General features: G+C 39.2%; 1 protein-coding gene across 1 annotated transcript in view; it reads right to left on the minus strand.

Moving 5' to 3' along the window:
• The window catches only part of ANKK1 (ankyrin repeat and kinase domain containing 1), a 147862-nt gene extending 121412 nt beyond the window's left edge, over positions 1-26450 (minus strand). The window contains exon 1 of the mRNA XM_082274283.1: positions 26183-26450. Within this exon, the coding sequence (XP_082130409.1) occupies positions 26183-26367 (185 nt within the window). The 5' untranslated portion in view covers positions 26368-26450. The remainder of the gene's footprint in view (positions 1-26182) is intronic.
• Positions 26451-27139: the final 689 nt, after the last annotated feature.

Here is a 27139-nt window from a genome sequence, read left to right on the forward strand (position 1 = left end):
ATTGACTTGGCCATTGCATAACATTCCACTTCTTTCCCTTAAAAAACTCTTTGGTTGCTTTCGCAGTATGCTTCGGGTCATTGCCCATCTGCACTGTGAAGCGCCGTCCAATGAGTTCTGAAGCATTTGGCTGAATATGAGCAGATAATATTGCCCGAAACACTTCAGAATTCATCCTGCTGCTTTTGTCAGCAGTCACATCATCAATAAATACAAGAAAACCAGTTCCATTGGCAGCCATACATGCCCATGCCATGACACTACCACCACCATGCTTCACGGATGAGGTGGTATGCTTTGGATCATGAGCAGTTCCTTTCCTTCTCCATACTCTTCTCTTCCCATCACTCTGGTACAAGTTGATCTTGGTCTCATCTGTCCATAGGATGTTGTTCCAGAACTGTGAAGGCTTTTTAGATGTTGTTTGGCAAACTCTAATCTGGCCTTCCTGTTTTTGAGGCTCACCAATGGTTTACATCTTGTGGTGAAACCTCTGTATTCACTTTGGTGAAGTCTTCTATTGATTGTTGACTTTGACACACATACACCTACCTCCTGGAGAGTGTTCTTGATCTGGCCAATGTTGTGAAGGGTGTTTTCTTCACCAGGGAAAGAATTCTTCGGTCATCCACCACAGTTGTTTTGCGTGGTCTTCCGGGTCTTTTGGTGTTGCTGAGCTCACCGGTGCTTTCTTTCTTTTTAAGGATGTTCCAAACAGTTGATTTGGCCACACCAAATGTTTTTGCTATCTCTCTGATGGGTTTTTTTTTTTTCAGCCTAATGATGGCTTGCTTCACTGATAGTGACAGCTCTTTGGATCTCATATTGAGAGTTGGCAGCACCAGATTCCAAATGCAAATAGCACACTTGAAATTAACTATGGACATTTTATCTGCTCCTTGTAAATGGGATAATGAGGGAATAACACACACCTGGCCATGGAACAGCTGAGCAGCCAATTGTCCCATTACTTTTGGTTCCTTAAAACGTGGGAGGCACATATACAAACTGTTGTAATTCCTACACCTTTCACCTGATTTGGGTGTAAATACCCTCAAATTAAAGTTTGTTTCATTGTAAGATTAGAATTGTGTCGATGTCCCAATATTTATGGACCTGACTGTGTACAAGAGTCCAAAGACCTCCACAATAATTTGCCATACAGCCAGCATTCACATTCTGTTATCACTATTTATTTAGTTGAATTAAAGGAGTTGTAAAGATTTAGGATTTCTATGCATTAAGGTGGAAACCCTTTGGTGCTGCATCTGCCCCCCAGACCCCCCCCCCTTACCTGAACCCAATCATTCCAGCAATGAGCACGAGCCCAGCAGCTCCAGCCACTGTCTCTGAACCTCATTGGATAGATTGATAGCAGCACAAGCCATTGGCTCCTGCTGCGGTCAATCATATCCAGTGACACGGGAGTGGGGGCAGGACAGAGTCCTGCTGTCTGTGGCAATAGACGAAGCAGGGGGACTCGTGAGCGCGCCAGCACAGGTGCCCCTGTGGAAAGCAGCTCTTCCTTGGGGGCGACTGATGAAGAGGAGGAGCCAGAAGCGATGCCGGGGTACCCCAGAAGAGGAGGATTGGGGCTGCTCTGTGCAAATCCCTTGCACAGAGCAGGAAAGTATAACATGTTTGTTATTTTTCTCAAAAAAAAACTAACCTCTGCAATCACATTAAATAGAAGAAATTCAAAAAAGCTTGATTACAAGTTATACCAATATACTAATAGATTGTTATTTGCACAGACCACTTATTAAGACATCAGTTTCCGACCACATATAAGAGCCTTTACCATTCATATAGTGATAATCTATACACTACCGTAACAAATAAGGGAATTTAAAAATATTGTGATATCTATGCAGTTAGAACAAAGCATGCACATTGGTGTATATTTACTTAGAAAATAGAGGCTGCTCACCTAGCAATGTGAATCTTCACTTTACCAAAGTAAATGTTAGCCCGTTCGTGTGATTCTTCCCACAAGTCCAAATTATGACAGTTTGGGTGCTGTGCGATGTGATTTTACAGCGGCTGCCACACCACAAGCTAGCGTGTAAAATCATGTCTGGCCTGGGGCCATAATTTGGTCCCAGGGCTTCTTTTTGCGTGAAAGATACGCATAGGGTAACCCATTCAATTGAAAGGATGTCCAATGCCTGATACGTGCAAACACGTGTGAAACACGCTTTTAAAACCAGTTTCCTTCTTTTTTTTTATATTTCTAAGCTTTTAGGGGGTATGCCCTCCTTAAAGGTCCAAGCGGTACTAATACGCAAAGTTTTAGCAGGATGTTGAAGTAAGACAGTCTCTGGGGGGGGGGGGGGATACAAACAAACATACACAGCCATGATAATTAAACTAGGATAGTTAGTAAATCGACAGAGAGAGAGAGAGCTAATGAGAGAACCTAACACACAATTGGGTATTTAATGTCAACAAAGCTTCGAAGTATGAATAGGTATTGGGTGGAGAGTTAATATCAACTGTATCAACAAGATGCTGGCACAATCCCCTAAAAGTCTGACAAGGGAAAAAAAACCTTTGCAGACGAAGAAGGTGGGGATTTTAATGTGCCAAAAGATCTCAGAAAAAGAGCAATTTATAAAAAACATATCAATTTAATTGGAAACAAAATAATAAAAACAACACATGAAGGTACAGCATATAAAAGGTTTATCACGTCACAAAACGCATCCTACAGTGCGGTCAATCGACACGTTTCACCCACAATCTGGGCTTCCTCAGGATCCGCATGTGTTACAAATTGTTCAAGAAATATATATACGCCCTTAATAAAACCAAAAAGGTAAACCTCATGTGCCAAGCCACGAGATTTAGAATAACAGACTGGAAAATAACCAATTAGTCTAAGCAGGGAGGAAATGCATACAATCGCCTACACAAAATATTTACCCAAAAAAGGATAAATACAATCAAATATAGAGTGCAGATGAACACAAAACTCAGAGAGCATATAGCTATAAACCATAACCAAGGATATTTAGTGCGTATCCAATAAGGGAACATTTCCAAATGGAAAAGATAATAATGCCAACAAACGTCCCTGCTGCAAACAAACCGGCCGAGCAGGGATGTTTGTTGGCATTCTGAGGATCCTGAGGAATCCCAGATTGTGGGCAAAACGTGTTGATCCACCGCACTGTAGGATGTGTATTTTTTATAAATTGCTCTTTTTCTGAGATTTTTTTGGCACTTTTTTGGCACCCCACTTTCCTCGTCTGCAAAGGTTTTTTTTTTTTCCCTTGTCAGACTTTTTAGATGTATAAAGCTTCAATGTATTCACTTACATTCACTTTGTTGATCGAACAGCCTCTACAACACCATAATAATTACAGTTTACCATTTGTTTTCTTACACTGCAACAACACCATAATAACTGCAATAAAACTGATTTCACAACCACATTCAAAGTGCTGGCATTATGGAAATTGTTGCACAAGGTATACAATATGGAGTGCCAAATTATATTATGTATTTTCAGATCTCATTGATCCCAGTACATCCGCTATACTATCTCTTATGAGAAGTACATCAGATCTCTGGTTCATACCACATACCGTCTATTGGTTCTTTCACTTTTTTGCTGCTAAACCCCCCCTCCCCATGTGCTGGATGATGTCTATGCCTCAGCCCCGGGTCAGGCATTTCTCGGATCAGCTTTCTTCTTCCTCTTCCCTAAACCGGAATATTTTTGGATACGTGACACTATCTCAGGTAGTGCCCATTCCATTCATTATTGTCCTACCCTCCCTCCCTCCCTTTTTTCATAATAGTATGTTATAATCTAGATCTATCATTATTTTTAGATACTCTATTTATCTCCAAGCTCCTGATGAATGGACGGAGGTCCAAGAAACGCGTCGAGCCTACATTTACTCCGATATCAAATTTAAGTGTTTTTATGTTTCCAGATCATGCACCTATAAAGAACTCGGTGTCATATGTAATCTACTATATTTTTACAGATTTTTATTGTATATGTATTAAGTGTATTTATCCTTATTTGCAATAAATGTATATGTGATTAATAAATACGGTACAGTGGGTACGGAAAGTATTCAGACCCCCTTAAATTTTTCACTCTTTGTTATATTGCAGCCATTTGCTAAGATCATTTAGGTTCATTCTTCTTCCTCATGAATGTACACATAGCACCCCATACTGACAGAAAAACACAGAATTGTTGACATTGTTGCAGATTTATTAAAAAAGAAAAACTGAAATATCACATGGTCCTAAGTATTCAGACCCTTTGCTCAGTATTTAGTAGAAGCCCCCTTTTGATCTAATACAGCCAGGAGTCTTTTTGGGAAAGATGCAACAAGTCTTTCACACCTGGATTTGGGGATCCTCTGCCATTCCTCCTTGCAGATCCTCTCCAGTTCTGTCAGGTTGGATGGTAAACGTTGGTGGACAGCCATTTTTAGGTCTCTCCAGAGATGCTCAATTGGGTTTAAGTCAGGGCTCTGGCTGGGCCATTCAAGAACAGTCACGGAGTTGTTGTGAAGCCACTCCTTCGTTATTTTAGCTGTGTGCGTAGGGTCATTGTCTTGTTGGAAGGTAAACCTTCGGCCCAGTCTGAGGTCCAGAGCACTCTGGAGAAGGTTTTTGTCCAGGATATCCCTGTACTTGGCCGCATTCATCTTTCCCTCGATTGCAACCAGTCGTCCTGTCCCTGCAGCTGAAAAACACCCCCACAGCATGATGCTGCCACCACCATGCTTCACTGTTGGGACTGTATTGGACAGGTGATGAGCAGTGCCTGGTTTTCTCCACACATACCGCTTAGAATTAAGGCCAAAAAGTTCTATTTTGGTCTCATCAGACCAGAGAATCTTATTTCTCACCATCTTGGAGTCCTTCAGGTGTTTTTTAGCAAACTCCATGCGGGCTTTCATGTGTCTTACACCGAGGAGAGGCTTCCGTCGGGCCACTCTGCCATAAAGCCCCGACTGGTGGAGGGCTGCAGTTATGGTTGACTTTCTACAACTTTCTCCCATCTCCTGACTGCATCTCTGGAGCTCAGCCACAGTGATCTTTGGGTTGTTGTTTACCTCTCTCACCAAGGCTCTTCTCCCCCGATAGCTCAGTTTGGCCGGACGGCCAGCTCTAGGAAGGGTTCTGGTCATCCCAAACGTCTTCCATTTGAGGATTATGGAGGCCACTGTGCTCTTAGGAACCTTAAGTGCAGCAGAAATCTTTTTGGAACCTTGGCCAGATCTGTGCCTTGTCTCTGAGCTCTTCAGGCAGTTCCTTTGACCTCATGATTCTCATTTGCTCTGACATGCATTGTGATCTGGAAGGTCTTATATAGACAGGTGTGTGGCTTTCCTAATCAAGTCCAATCAGTATAATCAAACACAGCTGGACTCAAATGAAGGTGTAGAACCATCTCAAGGATGATCAGAAGAAATGGAAAGCACCTGAGTTAAATATATGAGTGTCACAGCAAAGGGTATGAATACTTAGGACCATGTGATATTTCAGTTTTTCTTTTTTAATAAATCTGCAACAATGTCAACAATTCTGTGTTTTTCTGTCAGTATGGGGTGCTATGTGTACATTCATGAGGAAGAAGAATGAACCTAAATGATTTTAGTAAATGGCTGCAATATAACAAAGAGTGAAAAATTTAAGGGGGTCTGAATAATTTCCGTACCCACTGTATATTATAAACTGTACATCTGAGTTTATGTCAGCTCTATACAGGTCCCCCTTTTTAGGGTTTTATATGATTTTTTTCATTCTGGAAACATATATGCCTAGTTGCACTCAATTAAAGTCCCACATCTCTCTTCCTTTTGCAATACATATTCAGGGATGGAGGCAACTAGACATACATCTAGACAATTTTATGTGGCAGATCTTTCTCTTTTACTTTTCATGGAGTGCCAACTACTTTACAGGTTCCATTCTTACCAAGATCAAAAACGAAGGGATTTCCAGTCACTACTTACCAACCAGCCAGCAACCAGCCAAATTAACCTGTCTAACAGTATGCGTTAAAAACAGGGGTTTAGTTGCACACATTTGCAAATACATGCGTAAGCTGCAGGCCGCGCCAAGGCACCCTGATATCTGCAGTCCCTAACCTTTAAAGAGTCTCCACAATGGGAGCACATGCATTCTGATGAGATAGATGGAGGACAGGTGACTGGAGGGAGCCCACCCCTCCTTAAAGGCGCAGGGTCACACTGAACACCCAGCACATAGCACAATGGCAGCGAAGCAATTTTATGTGGCAGATCTTTCTCTTTTACTTTTCATGGAGTGCCAACTACTTTACAGGTTCCATTCTTACCAAGATAGCCGCATAGAGTTTGTATGTTATCTCAATATTTCTTCAAAGCTAAAACCCTAACCCTAAAATATACCTACTGTATACTGTTTAGGTTAGGAAGTGATAAAAGGGACTTTTATTTTTTGGTGGTACCAAACTAGAGTATGGTATGACCAGCAGTGGTGATTTTAGATGCAAACCAAAAGTAGTATGTATATTTTTTTAATAAATTGTTGCATCAGAAGCCAGTGATGGTCATGGTTATAACTAAGTTATAATTAAGGCATTGAAACATCTTACATTTTGCATGTTCAGATGTAACATTTTTTTTTCCATGAACAAACAGTTTTTATTAGGATTGCCTATTCATCTAAGATTCCTTGATCCTAGTGGTTTATTTTTAAACAGTTTATGTTCAGTATAATTTACTCCAGTTTTGGTTTTTGTTATATAGTTACATAGTTAGTCAGGTTGGAAAAAGACACCAGTCTATCTGGTTCAAACAATAAAAAGCAAAAAACAGTAAAGAAAACCCAACTATACAATCCCATATACACAATCCTATACCCGCAGTTGATCCAAAGGAAGGTGAAAAACCCCAGCAAAGCATGATCCAATTTGCTACAGCAGGGGAAAAAAATTCCTTCCTGATCCCCCGAGAGGCAATCGGATATACCCTGGATCAACTTTACCTATAAATATTAGTACCCATTTATATTATGTACACCTAGGAGAGAATCCAGGCCTTTTTTTAAACCAATCTAGGAGCTTGCCAGAACCACCTCTGGAGGGAGTCTATTCCACATTTTTACAGCTCTTATGGCGAAGAAACCTTTCCGTATTTGGAGACTAAATCTGTTTTCTTCTAGACGTAAAGAGCGCTCCCTTGTCCTCTGTGGTGACCTTAAAGTGAATAACTCAACACCGAGTTCACTATATGGACCCCCTTAATCTCCTCTTCTCAAGAGAGAATAAATTCAGATCCTCTAATCTTTTCTCATAGCTGAGCTCCTCCATGCCTCTTATCAGTTTGGTTGCCCTTCTCTGCACTTTCTCCAGTCCCCCAATATCCTTTTTGAGAACTGATGCCCAAAACTGAACTGCATATTCCAGATGAGGTCTTACTAATGATTTGTACAGGGGCAACATAATATCTCTCTCTCTATGGAGTCCATACCTCTCTTAATACAAGAAAGGACTTTGCTCACGTTGGAAACTGCAGCTTGGCATTGCATGCTATTATTAAGCTTATGATCTACCAAAACCCCCAGATCCTTCCCCCAGTTGTACTCCCCCTAGTATGTATGATGCATGCATATTCCTAGCCCCCAAGTGCATAACTTTACATTTATCAATATTAAACCTCATTTGCTACATAGTTGCCCAATTAAACAGTGCATTGAGGTTGGCATGTAAGTTGGAGACATCCTGTAATCTCCTCTTCTCAAGAGAGAATAAATCCAGTTCCTCTAATCCTTTCTCATAGCTGAGCTCCTCCATGCCTCTTATCAATTCTCTTGCCCTTCTCTGCACTTTCTCCAGTTCCCCTATATCCTTTTTGAGAACTGGTGCCCAAAACTGAACTGCATATTCCAGATGAAGTCTTACTAATGATTTGTACAGGGGCAAAATTATATCTTTCTCTCTGGAGTCAATGCCTCTGTTAATACAATTATTGCATTATGAGTGCATACACTTTTTCTGTAGCTCCACTAACTTACGCACCATTATTATTATTGTCCTGCTATAAACAACCTTAAAACTCTATACAGAGAGCTAGACTACTGACATACACAAAACACTATTTCATACAATGCTGGTTGTTTTTGTTTAGTTGAAATTACATTATATAAGTATGTGACTTCTGTTTTAGTTTAAATCAATCTATTCTAAGTTTATAGTCTTTTTCTGTGGCACCACTAACATAGTTTTGTACCATTATCACCATTTTCATGCAATAAACAACTATACAGCTATATACACTTTATGCAAGAGCTAGGCAACTGACATACACAAACCACACTCTTTCATTGTCTAGCACTCCTTTTAACCACTTTAATACTGGGAACTTTTACCCCCTCCCTGCCCAGGCCCATTTTCAGCTTTCAGCACTGTCGCAATTTGAATGACAATTGTGCAGTCATGCAATGCTGTACCCAAACAAAATGTTTACCATTTTTTTTTTTTTTTTTTGACAGATAGAGCTTTAATTTGGTTGTATTTAATCAAGACTGTTTTTTTTTTCTTTTGCTAATCAAAATTTAGATTAAAAATGTTTTTTTTGTTTCTGTTATAAAATTTTGTAAACAAGTATATTTTATCCTTCCCTGATATGCACTGATGAGGCTGCACTGATGAGGTGGCACTGATGGGCATGGATCAGAAGGCACTAATATGCCACACTGATGGGCACTGATAGGTAGCACTGATATGCAGCACTGATGGGCGCTGATAGGTGGCACTGATGGGCAGCCTTTATGGGCACTGATATGCACTGATAGGCAGCACTGATAGGCAGCGCTGATGAGGAGACACTAACAGGCATCACTAATGGGCACTGAAAGGCATCACTGATGGGCACTGATTGACATTATTGATAGGCACTGATTGGCATCACTGGCGGGCACTTGTGATCATCACTGGTGGGCACTGGTGGACATCACTGATGGGACTGATTATCAGTACAGATCCCCCCTGTCAGGAGAGCAAAGTAGATAACCTGCATAAGGGGGTGTTTGTTGAAAAAATTGATCAGTGTACCAACATCCCTATTGAACTATTCGAGAAAAGACAGGTATGAGCAGGAACCGGGTGAGGGGTCCAGCACCAAAAAACCGTGCTTCCAAATATAGAAGGGGGAGAAAGAAAAGAAAACGAAAGGAGAGGAGGGAGAAAAAAAGGGAAGAAGGAGGAGAGGGGGCAAGGTAGAAGGGGAGAGGAAAAAAGAGGGGGGGAGAGAGGGCCCAGGAGGAAAGGGGGGAAAAAAGGGAAAGAAAGAAAAAACAAAGGCAGAGGGACAAGGGGAGAAAGGGCAGGACAGAGGCCCGCAAGAGGGGAATGGAGGTGAAAAAATCAGGGTAGGTAAGGAAAAGGAAATTTAGAAAAGAAAGGGAAAAGAAAAGAAAATGACGAAAAAGGGAAGAGAGGAAAGAAATGAGGGCTAGTGGGATTTTTGAGGTACTGTATTTAAAGATGAATTGACATCATATATATAAAAAATATAGAAATTTATTCTTTAGATTAAAAACATAACAAGAATAAGACAACACATGGACATAAATAGAAAAAACATATATAGAGCAGTATATCAGGAATATACAATTAGGTTTCTAGTAGGCAATATCAAAGTGTAAACCGGTGATTTGCACCAAAAGCCCTCTCTCCCCCCCTCTTTTTTCCTCTCCCCTTCTACCTTGCCCCCTCTCCTCCTTCTTCCCTTTTTTTCTCCCTCCTCTCCTTTCGTTTTCTTTTCTTTCTCCCCCTTCTATATTTGGAAGCACGTTTTTTTGGTGCTGGACCCCTCACCCGGTTCCTGCTCAGACCTGTCCTTTCTCGAAAAGTAGATAACCTAGTCCTTCTATGACTTTTTTAAGTATCACTCTCAGCAAGACTGTTAGTATACCTTTATAATTAATTTATCTAGGTTGTTAACATGTTTTCTTGCATTCTCTGTCAGCATAGGCATGTGAAGGGGGTGTGCCAGGTGTGCTTGGGCACACCCTAATCACTACGTGCTGATTCCCCCTATTGCCCGGTTTCCCCCGTGTTGGCCACCCTCTATTGCTGCTGGCTTCCCTACTCACCCCCCATGCTGCTGGAAGGATGTTTCAGGATGGAGAGAGGGGGAAGACTCACTCACTGTGTTCATTCATAACTGAAGCATTGTAAACTGTGTTTATGATGCTTCAGTTCGTGAATGAACAAGAAGCCGCTCAGCACAGAGCACTTCCCTTTCAATCAGTGCCCCATGCAGCTGAGGCTGCAGAGAAAGGCTTGTGTGTTTGAGCTTTGGGGTGCACACCCTAATGCCATAGGCTGCACACACCTGTCTGCCAGTATATGAATCTGTACAAGCACAGGAAGACTGAATTTCCAGGATGGAACACAAGCATTCCCTACATGCCGGATGTGAATTGGAAACTGGTCCAATGAGTAAGTCAGTTTGTCAAGGCTATTCAGCATACTATTCCTTTTTAGAATGATCTGAATCAGTACAATACCTGGTTCAGGTCACCTGACACACTCATTAGTAGTTCCCAAGCAGGAATGTTATTGGTATGATGAGTCAAATACCTCGCAAGGGCTCCATATTTCTCATACCTATTATTCTACTTCAGAAGCAGGTCAGCAGTCATAAACCTTTTGTTTTGTAAATGCCAATACCTGCTACTTTGCAAGTGCAGTTGCTTTAGAGCTTTAGTAAGCTCCCACTTATTTACTAATCTCTGGAGCAACAGCACTTGCAAAGTGCACAGTCTATTTGCTTTAAGTAAATCCACCGCAAAGTGTGCCCTAAATGCAGAGCGCACTGCACATGCACAAAGCTGTAGCCAATGTGAATATCTCCTAAACAGTGCAAGTTTAGGAAATATTCACTGTGCCTACAGGTAAGTTTTGTTATAAGCTTATCTGTAGGTACAAATTTTAGGTTAGAGTTTACTACCGCTTTAAATGAGAAGTACAGCCAATGCTTGTTTGGCTGTACATCTTCTGTGGGTCACAGGAGTGCAGTTAGTTTTGCAATCCTGTGACTTGTTTTTAGCAGACAGCGGGCTGAAGCCCGCTGTTGGCTGAGGTCACAGAGCCAGTCCGGGCTGAGAGCTTGATCCTCTGAGAGCCTGAGTCGGCTGCTCCCACCCCCTCCACAGCCCAGCACTCCAGTGAGTGTAGGGGAGGGGAGCAGAGCAGAGAGTGGTGACTGACAGTCACCAGATCCCTTCTCAGGGAGCTGTAAGTGAGCGATCGGCGGTGTTTAATCGCTCGATTTTTAATCTTAGAGCCAGTGGGGGACAGATGCAGTATTGGAATGATGCTGCATCCACCTAGGTAAGTATAATTCTTAAAAAAAAAAAAAAAATTCCCATATAACCCTTTTAAAGTAAAAGTTCAGCCTAATACTAAAATTTTTAAATCTACTCGCAGCCACAATCTTATGCTGGCCATACACTATTTAAAAAATCGTTTGAAAATCTGTCATTTGGTCCGAACGTTCGTTTTTCGTCCAGTTAATGGGCACAAATAGAAAATCGTTTTTAACTTTTCAGAGCTGAAAAATCGAAGGAACAGTTTGGAAAATTCTGCCGAACGAACGATAAATTGAAAGGTTAATGTGTTTCTCGGCCGAACTGGTTGCACTAGGCATATGTGACATACTGAATGAAAAATTGATTCATTTATGTCCATTGAACAATTTATCATTCGAAATTCGGCCATTACATGATGGCACGACCGTCTGCTCTCACGGCCGATTTTTTGTTTTTCGAAAATGAGTTTAAACGATTTTTCAGCTAGTGTATGGCCAGCTTTAGACTAACCTATCTAGCCCTGTAAAGTAAAAAGTACTATACATACCTTTTCTGAAGCCGGTCCGGTCCTACACTGAGCTGTCAGCGGCGGCTTCGCTGTGGAGGCGGGTGCAGAAGAGGCAGCCGACAACAAAAGCCCCATAGTAACTCTATGGGTGACGTCACTTCCCAGGCTTTTCCCAGCCATTGTCGGCTGCCTCCTACAAAAAACCTCTTCCGCTGGAGACCGGACCAGAGAAGGGTATGTAAAGTGATTTTTGCTCTACAGGGCTAGATAGGTTAGTCTTAGGATGTGGCTGAAAGCAGATTTAGAGATTTTCATTTTAGGCTGAACTTACACTTTAAGTTTATGTACACCCTAACTAAGAACTTCTATTTGTTCCCTTTGAGTGTTCTAAATATACCATTTAAAATGTCTTGTTATGTCTGTGCAAAAAATACCTGTTGATTTTGCAAATATATCAATGTTTTATGGGCTCATACAGTGTGTCCATTGATATTTTAAAAATTGTGTATGGGAACCACAGTATGTGTCGTCTCCATCATTTTCAGATTAGGTTCAATATTTGAGGTCGAAACATTGGTTCCTTCCTATCAGGTGTTTAACCACTTGCCGACCAGCCGCCGTACTATACTGTGCCAGGTTGGCTCTGTCCTGCGAAACGACATACCTGTTTTGCGGGACCGCTAGCGGGGGTGCGCGCGCCCATTCGCCACAGGGTAAGCTAATTTGCGGGTCGCTCCCCGTGGAGACAGAACGGCGGCCTGCTGTTGGTAACCTGGCAGACCGCTGTTCTGTCAGTTATGAACACAAGGATCCTGTGTTCCTCTTATTTAGGAACATAGGTCTCTGTGTTCATGCAGCAAGCCCATCCCCCACACAGTTAGAAAGCACCCCATAGGGACACATTTAACTCTTTGATCACCTCTGGTGTTAACCCCTTCCCTGCCAGTGTCATTATTACAGTAACAGTGCATATTTTTACCACTGATTACTGTAGTAATATCACTGATCCCCCCAAAAGTGGCAAAAATGTCAGTTAGATGTCCGATATGTCCACCACAATATCACAGTCCCGATAAAAATCATTGATCACCGCCATTACTAGTAAAATGACATAAATCTTTCCCCTAGGTTTGTGCAATCAATATATACTTATTGGGATTTTGTTTTACCAAAAATATGTAGCAGGATACAAATTTGCTTAAAATGCTGAAAAATTTGATTTTTTATTTTATTTTTTTATTGCAAATGTTATATAGCAGAAAGTAAAAATATATAGTTGGTTGTTTTTTTTCAGAATTGTTGCTCTTTTTTGTTTATAGCGCAAAAAATAAAAATCACAGAGGTGATCAAATACCACTAAAAGAAAGCTCTATTTCTGGGAAAAAATGTTTTAGGGTACAGTTTTGCACGACCACAAAATTGTCAGTTACAGTAATGCAGTGCCGTCACGCAAAAAATGGCCTGGTCATTAAGGCGTAAATCCTTCCGGTCCAGAAGTGGTTAAATATTTGTAAATATGCTGAGATTATTTTTTAATCCTTCCTGTCTTCTGCAATAAACATACATAGTAGAAATACATATAAGCCTCCTGTTACCTCTATTCAAACATTGACAGTAATGTTTAGAATGGATTAACAAAAATAAACAACTGATTGCTCGAGTTTATGGACTATTAATGCTAAATTGTTAAAACCACCAACCACTTTATGTAATGTTTATGCAGTAATACGCTTTGATGGATGCTTATGTTTCAGATTATCAGCCAGAGTTCAATCATTCCTTTCTATGTATTGTTCAGTAAGAAAATAAGAAAGAAAAGGGAATGTGTTTGCCCTAATGTTACGTGTCCCTCAACTGCAACCTGGCAACCGTGTGTAAATAAAGAACTCGTTCAGCCTGCTCTCAGGACATCGGCAAACTTTATTAACACTGTTAGTATAGTCTGAAAGTAGTTTACTCTGCAGAAGTTTTTTCAATGACAGCAGACAGTCAAAGTTTATAAACTCTGGAAATAGCAGATCCATAGACAAGGCATTATTGCTAAAATCCACAGTGCCAAAAATTTGGAAGTGAAAATTGGCAGAAGAAATGATTGATCATTCTACCTAAACAATATTGCACCATGGTTTTATGTGGGGTAGAAGATTTTCTTACATTCAGTTCCTAGACCCAGTTTCATCAGAGGGGCTTCATCAGAGGGGCTTCATCAGAGGGGTTTCAACAGAGGGGCTTCATCAGAGGGGCTTCATCAGAGGGGCTTCATCAGAGGGGTTTCAACAGAGGGGCTTCATCAGAGGGGCTTCATTAGAGGGGCTTCATCAGAGGGGCTTCATCAGAGGGGCTTCATCAGAGGTTTACAAAGCCCAGTCTTGTGGGTGTAACGCATAAGATGGAGACAAACGCATGACATCATGCTACCTGGAAGACGCCGTGTGAGTTATATGGAGAATATACTCAAACTTGTACTTGGTCGCTGCATGATTTTGTCTTAAAGCTATGCGGTTGATTTACTAAAGGCATATAGACTGTGCACTTCGCAAAGTGCAGTTGCACTCTACAAATGCAGTTTCTCCAGAGCTTAGTAAATGAGCAGGCATTCTACTGACTTCCACCATCTAATCACATGCGAGCAAAAATTTTTTTTTTTTTTTTTCCTTGCATGTGATTGGGTATTCTTTGCAAAGTAAACCTTCATCTCATTCACTAAGCTCTGGAGCAATTGCACTTGCAGAGGGCAACTACACTTTGCAAAGTGCACAGTCTATTTGCCTTTATTAAATCAACCCCACAGTGTTCCACATTCAAAATCATACAATAAGGCAATCTATGTAAGTTAGTGATCATATAATGTGACAATTGTAAATTATTACCAGTATACCAAAATCAATAAATGAATTGAAAAAAACACAAAGAGGTTGATTTATTAAAAAACAAATAGACTGTGCCCTTTGCAAAGTGCAGTTGCACTCTGCAAGTGTAGTAGCTCCAGAGTAAATGAGCAGACGTTCTGCTGACCTCTATCATCCAATCACGTGCTAGCAAAAATGCTGTTTGCTTTTTAATTTTCTTTCCATGTGATTGGTTATTTTTTGCAAAGTGAAGCCTTCTTCATTTACTAAGCTCTGGAGCAACTGCACTTGCAGAGGGTAACTGCACTTTGCAAAGTGCACAGTATATTTGTCTTTAGTAAATCAACCCCATATGTAATGTTTTTATGTGAGTACAATATTGCTGTATAGATTATACAGAGAACACCAGGGGTGTTTATTTTTGACTCTGATAGAGAAAGAGAGGAGGAAGAGTGCATTATTGACCTAAAGAGGGAACCATCTTGCTGTTGTGGTGGGGAACCCCTAGATTACCAGAAAGGTGTTGTACATCTGGCATGCTGAAGACCTCCTATAATGTGGGTGTCTTTGGAGGAGTGAGCACATATGTTTGTGTGGAGACAAATGGTTTTTCTAATAGGAGTGTCTCGGGCATTTTATGTGTATTGGTTCACGATACTGTGAATAATCACTATTACAGGACTTTTATATTATGCATTTACTGTTTATGAACGTAATATGGCACACTCTAACTGTTAGCTGAAGTTGTTTACATGATTTCATTCATTGGGTAGTCTCACTTATAGCGCATACAGAAAACAGGGCATCAGAGTGCATATGGGTGTGCAGGTGCAAGCCGGCAAATGGCCATGCATGTGTTTGCAGGATTGAGCGCACATGCGCCTGTCACTGATGCTGTCACCAAACAGACTATTTGAACAGAGCTGTGGCACTGGTTCCTTTCTGTCTAGTCGACAGCATTTTCTGCACTACCTGCTACCTGTTCTTGTGTTTGACCGTCTTTTGCTGACCTAACCTACCTCTGACTACTTTTGAACTCACACAAAAAAAAGTTCTTAAAAATTGTCATTTTTGATAGAGAGCCAATTATTGAAAAAAAAAAAAAAAAAATTAAAAAAAAAAAAAAATTCTTTGGATTTAGTATCTGGGGGGTCTAAAAAGTGTACATGTGAAGTTTCAGCTCTGTAGCATGTCCAGAACCATAAAAAAAGATTGTTTTTATTATGTCACTTATAGAACAGGGATATGGCTTTGCTATTTTCACACCTCGCCGGTTTAGTAGCAGGCGTTTTTTTGGGGCATTTTTTGAGGTCTTTTGAGGCAGGCAAAACATCTGAACTTGTGTATACGGGTATATATACACACATACTTATATGTATATATACACCTAGACATATATAGGTGTGATAGTAGCAGAAATATATATTTGCGCTAATGAAATAATTTACACTAATATGGCTCAGCTCCTATCACACCTATATATGTGTAAGTGTAAAATACATATAATTTATGTGTATATATACCACTATACACAAGTTCAGATGTTTTGCCTGCCTCCAAAAACCCCAAAAAAATGCCTGCAACAACACACCTGGGCATTTTTTTTTGGCGCTAGCGTTTTTTTGGGCATTTTTTTGGGTCCTTTGGAGGCAGGCAAAACATCTGAACTTGTGCATACGGGTATACATACACACATACTTATATGTATATATACACCTAGACATATATAGGTGTGATAGTAGCAGAAATATATATTTGTGCTAATGAAATAATTTACACTAATATGGCTCCGCTCCTATAACACCTATATATGTGTACGTGTAAAATACATATAAGTATGTGTGTATATATACCACTATACACAAGTTCAGATGTTTTGCCTGCCTCCAAAAACCCCCAAAAAAATGCCTGCAACAACACACCTGGGCGTTTTTTTTTTTTTTACGCTAGTGTTTTTTTGGGTATTTTTTTGGGTTCTTTGGAGGCAGGCAAAACATCTGAAGTTCTGTATAGGGGTATATATATATATATATATATATATATATATATATATATATATATATATATATATACACACACTTATATGTATTTTACACATACACATATATAGGTGTGATAGGAGCGTAACTATATTTGTGTTAATTATTTCATTAGCGCAAGTAGTGTTTTCTGCTCCTTTCACACCTATATATGTGCAGGTGTATATATACATACATGGGTGTGTATATATACCCCCCTATACACATGTTCAGATGTCATGCCTGACTCCAAACATGTCCTCAAAAAATCTCTATAAACGCCTGCAGCCAAAAAGCAGGCTGACCAGCGAGAAGCCATATTAGTGCACCGAATGTGACTTAAGAGAAACTATCTTTTCTCTATAGCGGTCACCCTGATATGAAAGGGTTTGGTCACCCTGCCATAGCAGTCAGTGTCAGTTCACCCTACACTACATTACGGTCACCCTGAAATGGAAGGGTTTGGTCACCCTGCCATAGCAGTCATTGTCAGTTCACCTTACACTACATTACGGTCACCCTGGCACTTAACACTTTCCCTACAGAAACTAAATTTTTGCATCTAACTAAAGTGTAAAAGAGCACCCTAACTACACTAGATATCCCTTTCCTCACACTAATAAATGCTAAATGACACTTTTAAAGTAAAATTAACAGAACTGCTTCCACTCTCTTCCATGTCCCTGTATTACAATGCTAGGAATTTTTGGCGGGGGCTATCTTATATACTGGGGGGCATATTCACTAATGATTGGCCTAGGGACCCCCTAGTCACTCCAATCACATTCCTAGCATTCTCCTGCCCCCTCAATTGGCTTTTACTAATGGTTCTGGTCCAATCATAGGCTTTTAAAGCCCATTTCCTGGCCCATTGCATTTTGGTCGGTTCTGGTTGCCGAATTCTGAACTTTTTCAGCAAAAAGTTCTAAATTCGGCCGAACCTCGGACACCCAATGTTCGGGTCGAACCGATGGTCGACCCGAACCGTTCGATCATCCCTTCTTGCCAACGAAGTGCTTACTGATCAGCCATCTTCCAGCCAGATACCCGTCTGCAAGCTTTGCACCTGCTGACCATCCATTTGCCAGTCAAGTGTCTGCTGATTACCCACCTGCCACCCTACTGACTGCTGTTGGTCACCTTCTTTCAGCCGGTGACCACCAAGCTGCTTTTAGTAATTTCTCCAGTCTTTTTTGAGTACCAGCCACCATCAGCTGCTTCTGCTGTCCAGCTTGACTCCGTGGATGCACTGACCACCTACCTGCACCAACTTCTGCAAGAATCAACAAGCACTCATGCCACTGTGTGCCCTTGTACCTCCTGTTACATTACTAGGCAGAGGTGCAAGAGAGGCCTTCCTCATCACATCCCTCTATACAATATATAGCCAAAATAATTTGGCCCCTAACCACCCGACCTATATGCATTGTAAGATATTTCAAAATGACAGGAATTAATATTGGAGTGTGATAACATTCTCTAATCTTTTGGAAAGTTTTTTCCACAAGATTTTGGAGTGCATCTGTGGGAATTTGTGCCCATTCAGCCAAAAGAACATTTGTGGGGTTAGGTGTTAATGTTGGACCAAAACACCTGGCTTACAATTGGTGATACAATTTATCCCAAGGGTATTTAATATGGCTGAGGTCAGAGTTTTATGAAGGTCATGTGATTTTCTCACTCATCAAACCATGTTTTTGTGGAGCTGACTTTGTGCATTGGGGCATAGTTAGGCTGCAACAGAAAAAAACATTCCCCAAGGTTTTAAAAACACAATTGAGAAAAACAATAAAAAAAACAATGGAGCTACCAAGCCCAAGTAAATACGTCCAGAACCACTCAACAGCAATGCAGTCTACTCCTCAATAATTACCAAGGACTAATAATCATCTCTATTTGCAAATTTGTAAAAAAAAAAAAAAACTTTACCACCTAGATCCAGATGTGCAAGACACACATATCAATTTATTAATAAATACAATATTTAAACCAATCATTCATAGGAAAATACACTCAAAACCAAAAAACCATCAGAGGAATAATAACATACTATATATTCCAGAACATAGCTTATCTAATAGTAAATATAGTGCACTATATTTGATCTAACTTTATTATAATAAAAGGTATCAACCTCTGGATAATATTTCTCCATAAGTTTAGGCCAAACTGTATTCTGCTACATTTCTTTGGTAAAAATAACCTAAATAGTGTTTATTTTTTAGTTTATAGGAAAGTTATAGAGTCTACAAACTATGGTATATATATATATATATATATATATATATATATATACATATACATATATACATATACATATACATATATATATATATATGTGTGAAAATTGATCAATTGTGATGTACTAATGGCTTATCTCATATCTTGAGGCCCTAAAGTGCCAGGACAGTACTAATATCCCCCAAATTACCCTTTTTTGGAAAGTAGACAGTCTGCGGTATTTAGTAAGAGGCATGTTTTTTTTTTTAAAGTTGTAATTTTTTAGTATAATTTTTTTAGAAAATTAGGAAATAAAAAAATATATATATTTTTTCTTTTTTCTTTTCTTTTTTTTTTTTTTTTTTTACACACTGTTACCTCATATAACTGGCGTGGCAGTGATTAGGGACACTGACTGGTGACAGTATGTAAAAAAAATGTAACAATTGTTTTCTTTTTCTTTTTAAAAAATATTCTTTTTTATTAATTTTTTTCTTTTTTTACGACTTTTTTTTGACACACTGTGACTAGGGTAATATAATGTTACCATACTAACACTGTACTACTCTAGGTAAGTGATCAAATTTTTTTTTGTACACATTATGATACCGGTAAATTTCTCTGGTATACGCAACCATTTTTACTAAATTGATGTGATTAATTCAGTTTGTATTGTTGTGATTAGCTGTGACTGGCAACAGCTAATCACATGGTACAGATGGGCTGTGATTGGCCCTGTCTGTTCAATCACAGCTACCAACACAATTGTACCCAATGAGTGGCATTAATCAAATCTATTCATTGTTTACAATTGTCATGTGATCTGATGTGATTGGTCACAGCAATTACATGGTACCAGCAGCGGGCGGTAACACTGAACAGTCATCGGTTGTGTTTGGTGGACACAGCCGATGACAGATCACGCTGCAGTGGGGCACGTTCCGGGAGGACATCATATGATGTCCACCTTCAACGACGAAGGTCCCGCTCAGCCGTCATTTGAAATAGGCTGGACGGGAAGTGGTTAATCCATTGGATTCAAACATCAGCAGTTCCCTGAAATGTGTGTAATTCTCAGAACAATACAATCTCTGCAAATAACTGCGTAGGGAAATGCCAGAGTCAACATACGGCCCGAGATTGGCCTGCTGCCAGTCAAACAAATATCATCCAGGGGGTTAAGAATTGGTCAACCTTGGCCAGTTTCCCGGACTTCACCGGCTACTTCAGGAAGGATCATATAATCATTCTATGTCATTTTAGCTTATCATGGTGAGTAAGCATAATGTTTACCCTGTTGGTAATTGTATAAATTGTCATTGTTTGCTGTAGCATTGACAGTATCCTTTTATTGGAAACACCAGAACTCAATAATTCGGATGGCTATCTGCATACTTTTGGTCCTATAGTGTATGTATGGTAATTTCTTGCCTTGCCTGACTCTATTTGAAATTTATGTGGTCAAACTAGGCCATAGTATCTTAGTATATGTTGGATGTGTGAGGTGGAGGCAGGAAAAAAGCACTTAACCTCCTAAAGATTTACACCCCTTCATGACTAGGACATTTTTTGGGATACACACTTAATTTAACTGACAATCGTGCAAAGTTGTACCCAAAAAACATTTATATATTTTTTTCCTCACAAATAGAGCTTTCTTTTAGTGGTATTAATTCACCTCTGCAGTTTTTTTTTTTTGCGCTAAAAAAAAGACCAAAGAACGACAATTTTGAAAAAAAAAAAAAAAAACAATATTTTTTAATTTCTGCTAAAAAAACATATAAAAAAATTTAACAAAATCGAATTTATTCATCAGTTTAGGCCAATATGTATTCTGCTACATATTTTTGGTAAAAAAAAAAAAAAAAAAAAAAAAATCCCAATAAGCGTATATTGATTGGTTTGCGCAAAAGTTATAGCATCTACAAACTATGGGATATTTTTATTTTTTATTTTTTTTTACTAGTAATGGCAGTGTTCAGCGACTTAGAGCAGGACTGCGATATTGGGGCAGACAAATCGGACACTAACCGACTTTTGACACTTTTTGGGGACCGGTGACACGAATACAGTGATTAGTGCTAAAAAATATGCACTGTCACTGTACTACTGACACTGGCTGGAAAGGGGTTAACATCAGGGGTGATCAAAGGGGGTTAAATGTGTGCTTGACCAGTGCTTTACTACTGTGGGAGAGGAGGGGCTTGTACTAGGAGAAGGCATGGATAGGTGCCCCTGCTTAGCAGAGACACAGGATCCATGCCTTCTGTACTGACAGAATATTGTCTATATAGGCAGATCGCAGTTCTGTCTGTGTACTGAAGCATCGACCGGTGCGGGCAGACATTGAGTCAGCCATACCTGCCAATCAGCTCCTGATGTGTCTAATCACAGCAGGAGCATGCCACCAGCGGCGCGTGCCCCAGACCTGGAAGTGCAGTACCAGTTACTAGGTAGGTGATCCTGCGCAGCAGAGCCACCTTGCCACTTTATATGTAAGTTATATGGTCGCCAAGCAGTTAAAGACATAGGGGTTAATTTACTAAAACTGAAGAGTGCAAAATCTGGTGCAGCTGTGCATGGGAGTCAATCAACTTCTAAATTCAGCTCGTTCAAAGCTTTAACAAAAAAAAACCTGCAAGCAGATTGGTTTCAATGCAGAGCTGCACCAGGTTTTGCAAACTCCAGTTTTAGTAAATCAACACTATAGTTCACCCTAAGTGCCGGTTCACATATATGTGATGCAGGAACCCTGCGAATCCACTGCGGGTTCCCGTATTGCATTGAACTCGCAGGCAGTTCACACTGCCATATGCAAATTTGCTGGGGGTGTCAATACAAAGTAAATACAAAGTTAACGACACCCCCAAATCAGTTCGCATATCGCAGATCAAACTGTCAGTTCGGACATAAATCGGATCGCCTAGGTGTGATCACCCATTCTGGTGCGGACCCAAAAAAGGGTCGTGTCCGAATGTGATGCAAATGTAGCCATACAATCTATATGGCTGAATTTGCATTGCACAGACATTGCATGTGATTTTCAGAGCAGTGCACTCCGAATCACATGCAATGTCTGTCATCGATTATATATGAACCAGGACTTACCAAAAAACTGCCCATGCAAGTAAGGGGTGTCTGTAGATAAAAACAAACTGTGCAGCTTTGAACAGTGGCAGCAGTGACCTCTGTCCTCTACCCAGGAAAATTGTCAGAAAACTATGCTGATATCCTAACTGTCTCTCATTTGGAGAGACTGTCCCCTTGTCCTTCTTCTCTACTAAGTTGTCCTTCATTTTGGTCTGAGCTATAGACCTCTAAAAATTGTATACTGCAGTACACCTTACATTCAACCTCTAATATTTCCTTAGTATGTATTATTATTATTGCTAGGCAGAGCCCTCAAGTATCCTAATCAGAGGCCTGATACAATGCAAATGGTAGTATTTTTAAGGGTTTTGCATGATTCTGAAGGCAACTTCAAATGCCTCATGACAGACCCAAGGAGACTCAAGGAAAGCAGTAGGATGCTTCCCTGTACGCTCTGCCCATTAAATATAAAACAAATTACAATACAGAGGCCAAGGGATAAAAGGCAAAGTTATTTTTAAAGGTAACTGTACTTTTATCATAAAATGCCCATAGGGTCCCCTCTTTATGTAATAAGTGTCATGTATGTACTAAGCGGGAGGAGAATGTGACACGGTTAGTAAGGCTTTGGACACCACACACCAGTCAATTCTAATGGAATTTCTTCTGTGCAAAATATTCCCTTTAGGGCTCCAAATATTAAACTCTTTAAAGCACGCCTGTGCTTGCTACTTAGCATTGCTTTATGAAATTAAAATGGACATTGGAAAACTTTGTGGACATTCATTTCTTATTGTGATTTTATTAACACCTGCGGTTTTATTTATGCAAAATGTTCCTTCATATTTGGGCTCTAACCATGTGTGATGGGGCCCCTTTACAAAAATCATTGAGGGGACTTCCCTGTCTTTTTATCTCCATTTCAAAAGAAACAAATCTAGCGTGACACAGGGCTGTCCTAATGTATGGGCACCCGTGGGCACTAACCAGGTGAATGGGGGCCTTATGATAGTTTTGCATTACAACGGTTTTGGATTTGCCGGGCCAGACACGCTTTATACTAAGCTGTCCCAGGATGGCCGTGTCCTGGGCAGCGTCTTGGAACCTGTACTGTGCCCTCCTGATACCAGTATTGTGCCCTTCTGCCTCCACCCCTGTACTGTGCCCTCCTGATACCAGTATTGTGCCTTTCTACCTCCACCCCTGTGCCCTTTGTGTTGATTCGTTTTTGAATTATGAAATGTTTTCTTATTGTTTAAAATCGATTTTCATTGAATGTACTAATAATTATATGTTTAATTCTACCAACTATTTATGCTTTAATTCTTGAGAGTATGTTTGTAAATTGGCTGCCCAATGCATTAAAATGAAAAAAAAAATGGCATGGAAGACCCATACAAAAGAAGGAACTTCGATGATCCAAGTAGTTTGATTAGGAATCATTTTATTTGATTGATGTTAATGTATAGAAAATATCATCACATAGAAAAATCGATACCTCTACCAATCACCATAAAAAATGACAACATTGTCAAAATATAAAAACATGGAGTCTGGACTCATAGCAAAAACCCTAATTAGAAATAACTTTGTTGGATCTCATTTAACTGTGTTCCGCAACAATTTACTCTGCTAAGTAAAGTCATGTGCAAAATTGCAATTGTATTAATTTGCCCAGGAGCCAATGATGCTTTTAAGACGGCCCTGGCGTGGCCCCACCGTAATTGCTTTGATAGTGCTCATGCACACATTCCCCAGCTATATAAACATTCACGTTAGCCAAATGATATTGCTACCTGCATCAATCACTGTTTACTGGGCCCCATTGCAGTAGCATGCCCTACTATGGATATACAGTAGCTGAACCTTTGCTCCACAGTTACAGATGGAAAAAACTTTACCATTCCCAAAATGTAAAGCAAAAAAAAAAACAAAGTCAAGTAGATTATACTGATTTGTCACTATAGTGATAGTTTGCAATTCTTGTGATTTTTTATTTTTTTTTTGGAAACAGTAGCCAGAGTTTTTACCAGTACATATATCTTTAAATTAGAAGATTGTGCTATGTAGCAAAAATTTCATCTGATACCTGCATCCCAAATTTAAATGGACAATTTATGTTACCAAAAACCCCTACTGGGGATTGGTGAATGTGGGCTATATGGGGACATTCTTGGTATCATACTCATGATGGACACCAACACATAATTTATATAAAAATATATACATTTTATTTCGGATTACAGATTGAAAACACTTTATATAACAAAAAAAAGAAAGAAATATAAAGAATACATATATATTTGGACAATTTTTGACAATTGACAACAATTTAACAGATTGTAGACCCTCTTATATTTGATTAGGTGGGGCCACTTGTGCTGCCACCCATATCCTTGCCCAACATGTTTCGCTAGAAAGCTTCTTCAGGGGCGAATTGATGTAATAAGGGTTCTGTTATTGTCTGTAATACGAAATAAAATGTATATATTTTTATATAAATTATGTGTTGGTGTACACCATGAGTATGATACCAAGAAAGTCCCCATATAGCCCACATTCACCAATCCCCAGTAGGGGTTTTTGGTAACATAAATAGTACATATATCTTATAATGGGCTATGCTTGTACTGTCAGATGTGCCCTGCTGGCAGCAGTGACCTCTGTCCTCTTCCCAGGAAAATTGTCAGAAAACTATGCTGATATCCTAACTGTCTCTCATTTGGAGAGTCTGTCCCTTTGTCCTTCTTCCCTCCTCAGTTGTCCTTCATTTTGGTCTGAGCTATAGACCTCTATATAAACGGTATAGTACAGTAAACCTTACATTCAGAAAATATATACAAAGTATATTCCTCGCGCCAAAGATAAGGGGTATAATCGATATAAAAAAGGAATCGAATGCAAATAGGTAAAAATATATATAGCATCTGCTGTAGGAAAAAAGGTAAAACTGTCAAAAGAACTGGTCTTTAAAAAGGCCAAATACAGCGTTTGCTAATTAGATAGCATTTCCATGCCAATCTTCAAAATAAAGTAAATAAATATGAGAAGATTCACAATATTATAAAGTGCATGGGTGACTCAATATATAATATATATAAATAACAGGTATAAACTCAGGTATAAAATCCACTATATAGGGAACAGTAAAATTGTGCTCAATTTATAATAATTTTTGTGCATAAGTGACTATAACATAAAATCCAAAATAAATATCAATCATTACATGATGTTGCAATCACCAATAAAAATTCAGATATGAGTAAAACAGAGGAGCCACACTAGCCCATAGGACCACCAAGAGGGGAACCCATTTGGCCCAGGGGGCTATGAAAGCTTGAATGGTCTTAGTGTCATATGACATATAAGACCCTCGACATCTGGTAAGTGATCCAGTTTATTCATTCATTCGAGAAAAGGAGTCGATATCACAGTTAATCAAGACAGAGCACTTGCACTTTTCAAACCACTCCCACCAAGGACATTATTTGGAGCACTAAGTCACTTTTTTTTATAATTGGACTGTTTTACTTATATCTGAATTTTTATTGGTGATTGCAACATCATGTAATGATTGATATTTATTTTGGATTTTATGTTATAGTCACTTATGCACAAAAATTATTATAAATTGAGCACAATTTTACTGTTCCCTATATAGTGGATTTTATACCTGTTTAGAGGAGTGGAGAGGAGTGGAGTTTAGACCTGTTATTTATATATATTATATATTGAGTCACCCATGCACTTTATAATATTGGGCATCTTCACATATTTATTTACTTTATTTTGAAGATTGGCATGGAAATGCTATCTAATTAGCAAGCGCTGTATTTGGCCTTTTTAAAGACCAAACCTTACATTCAACCTCTAAATTATTATTATTTTGAAAGAGCCAATATAATGAAAATGTAATAGCGAAAAAAAGCACTGTCGGCTTTAACCAACATAACAACAATATGGCTTTAAACAACAAGATATTTAGCTGTTTGCACCAAAAAAACAAAACAAAAAAAAAAGAAACAATGTTCCTGAAATGCAGGTTCTACTAGATGAAATGAATTCCTAACTCAAGTACAGCATTGTTTAGATTTATATAAATTGCAAACATTTTGGATTTTTATATTCTATTTTCAATCACTACATGGATAAAATCTTACCTCTCAAGTTCAGGGTCCCCATGGAGGGTGGAACATTTCACAGCATAGATGGACCACCATTTTTTGTGTCTCACTTTATAAACTTTCCCAAATCCGCCTAAAGCTATTGGAGTCCAGTCATTCTCGAAATCTTCTTTCTTAAATTGAGTCAGGTTGCCGGTCTGTTCGCCCCCTGCATTAGCCATGGCAGCAAAGTAAGAATCATCCAGTCTCTCTTGTACATTTGAACAGACTTGTATCTCTGTTGAAGTGTGTGTGCTTTTTAAGAGCTCTGCTTCCTGGTTGAGAGCTACCTGTGTTACACATAGAAGGAGGGCCCAGCACTCTAATGCAGCCGGAGTTCCATCCTATAATGATATTTGCATATCAATTTCACAATCTCCAGGTATGTTGAATGTGCAGTCTGCAACCTATTAAATAATAGTTTCCCTTGTTCTTTAATCCTTTTATTACAGAGACACGTTGAGAGCGCTGTGAAGATGACTCACTGATTATTTACCAGAGTTAATGCTTTCACTGTTTTTTTTTTTTGTTTTTTTTACGCTGTATATAAACTAAAAACAGAAATTAAAAATTCTATTTTAAAGGACATATTTTTATCCAAAAAAACAATTATATAAAGGTGTATACATTCTTTAATCTATAGAGATGTCTAGTATTGCATTGCTGCATATATATATATAAAAAAAAAAAACTTAATGGTGCAAAAAAGAAGAATAATAAAGTCCCTGGGTAAATAATTAAAAAAAATAAAATAAATAATGGTGGAAAAAAGAAGAAGAATAAAGTCCCAGGGTAAATAAGTCTAAAAAAAAAAAAAAAAAAATGAATGGTGCAAAAAAGAAGAATAATAAAGTGTTGCATTGTTGCATATGTATATATATATAAAAAAAAAACTTAATGGTGGGAAAAAAGTATAATAAAGTCCCAGGGTAAATAAGTCTAAAAAAAAAACAT

Source organism: Pelophylax lessonae (genome assembly GCF_965119305.1).
Source record: "Pelophylax lessonae genome assembly, chromosome: 12".
Classification (NCBI taxonomy): Eukaryota; Metazoa; Chordata; class Amphibia; order Anura; family Ranidae; genus Pelophylax; species Pelophylax lessonae.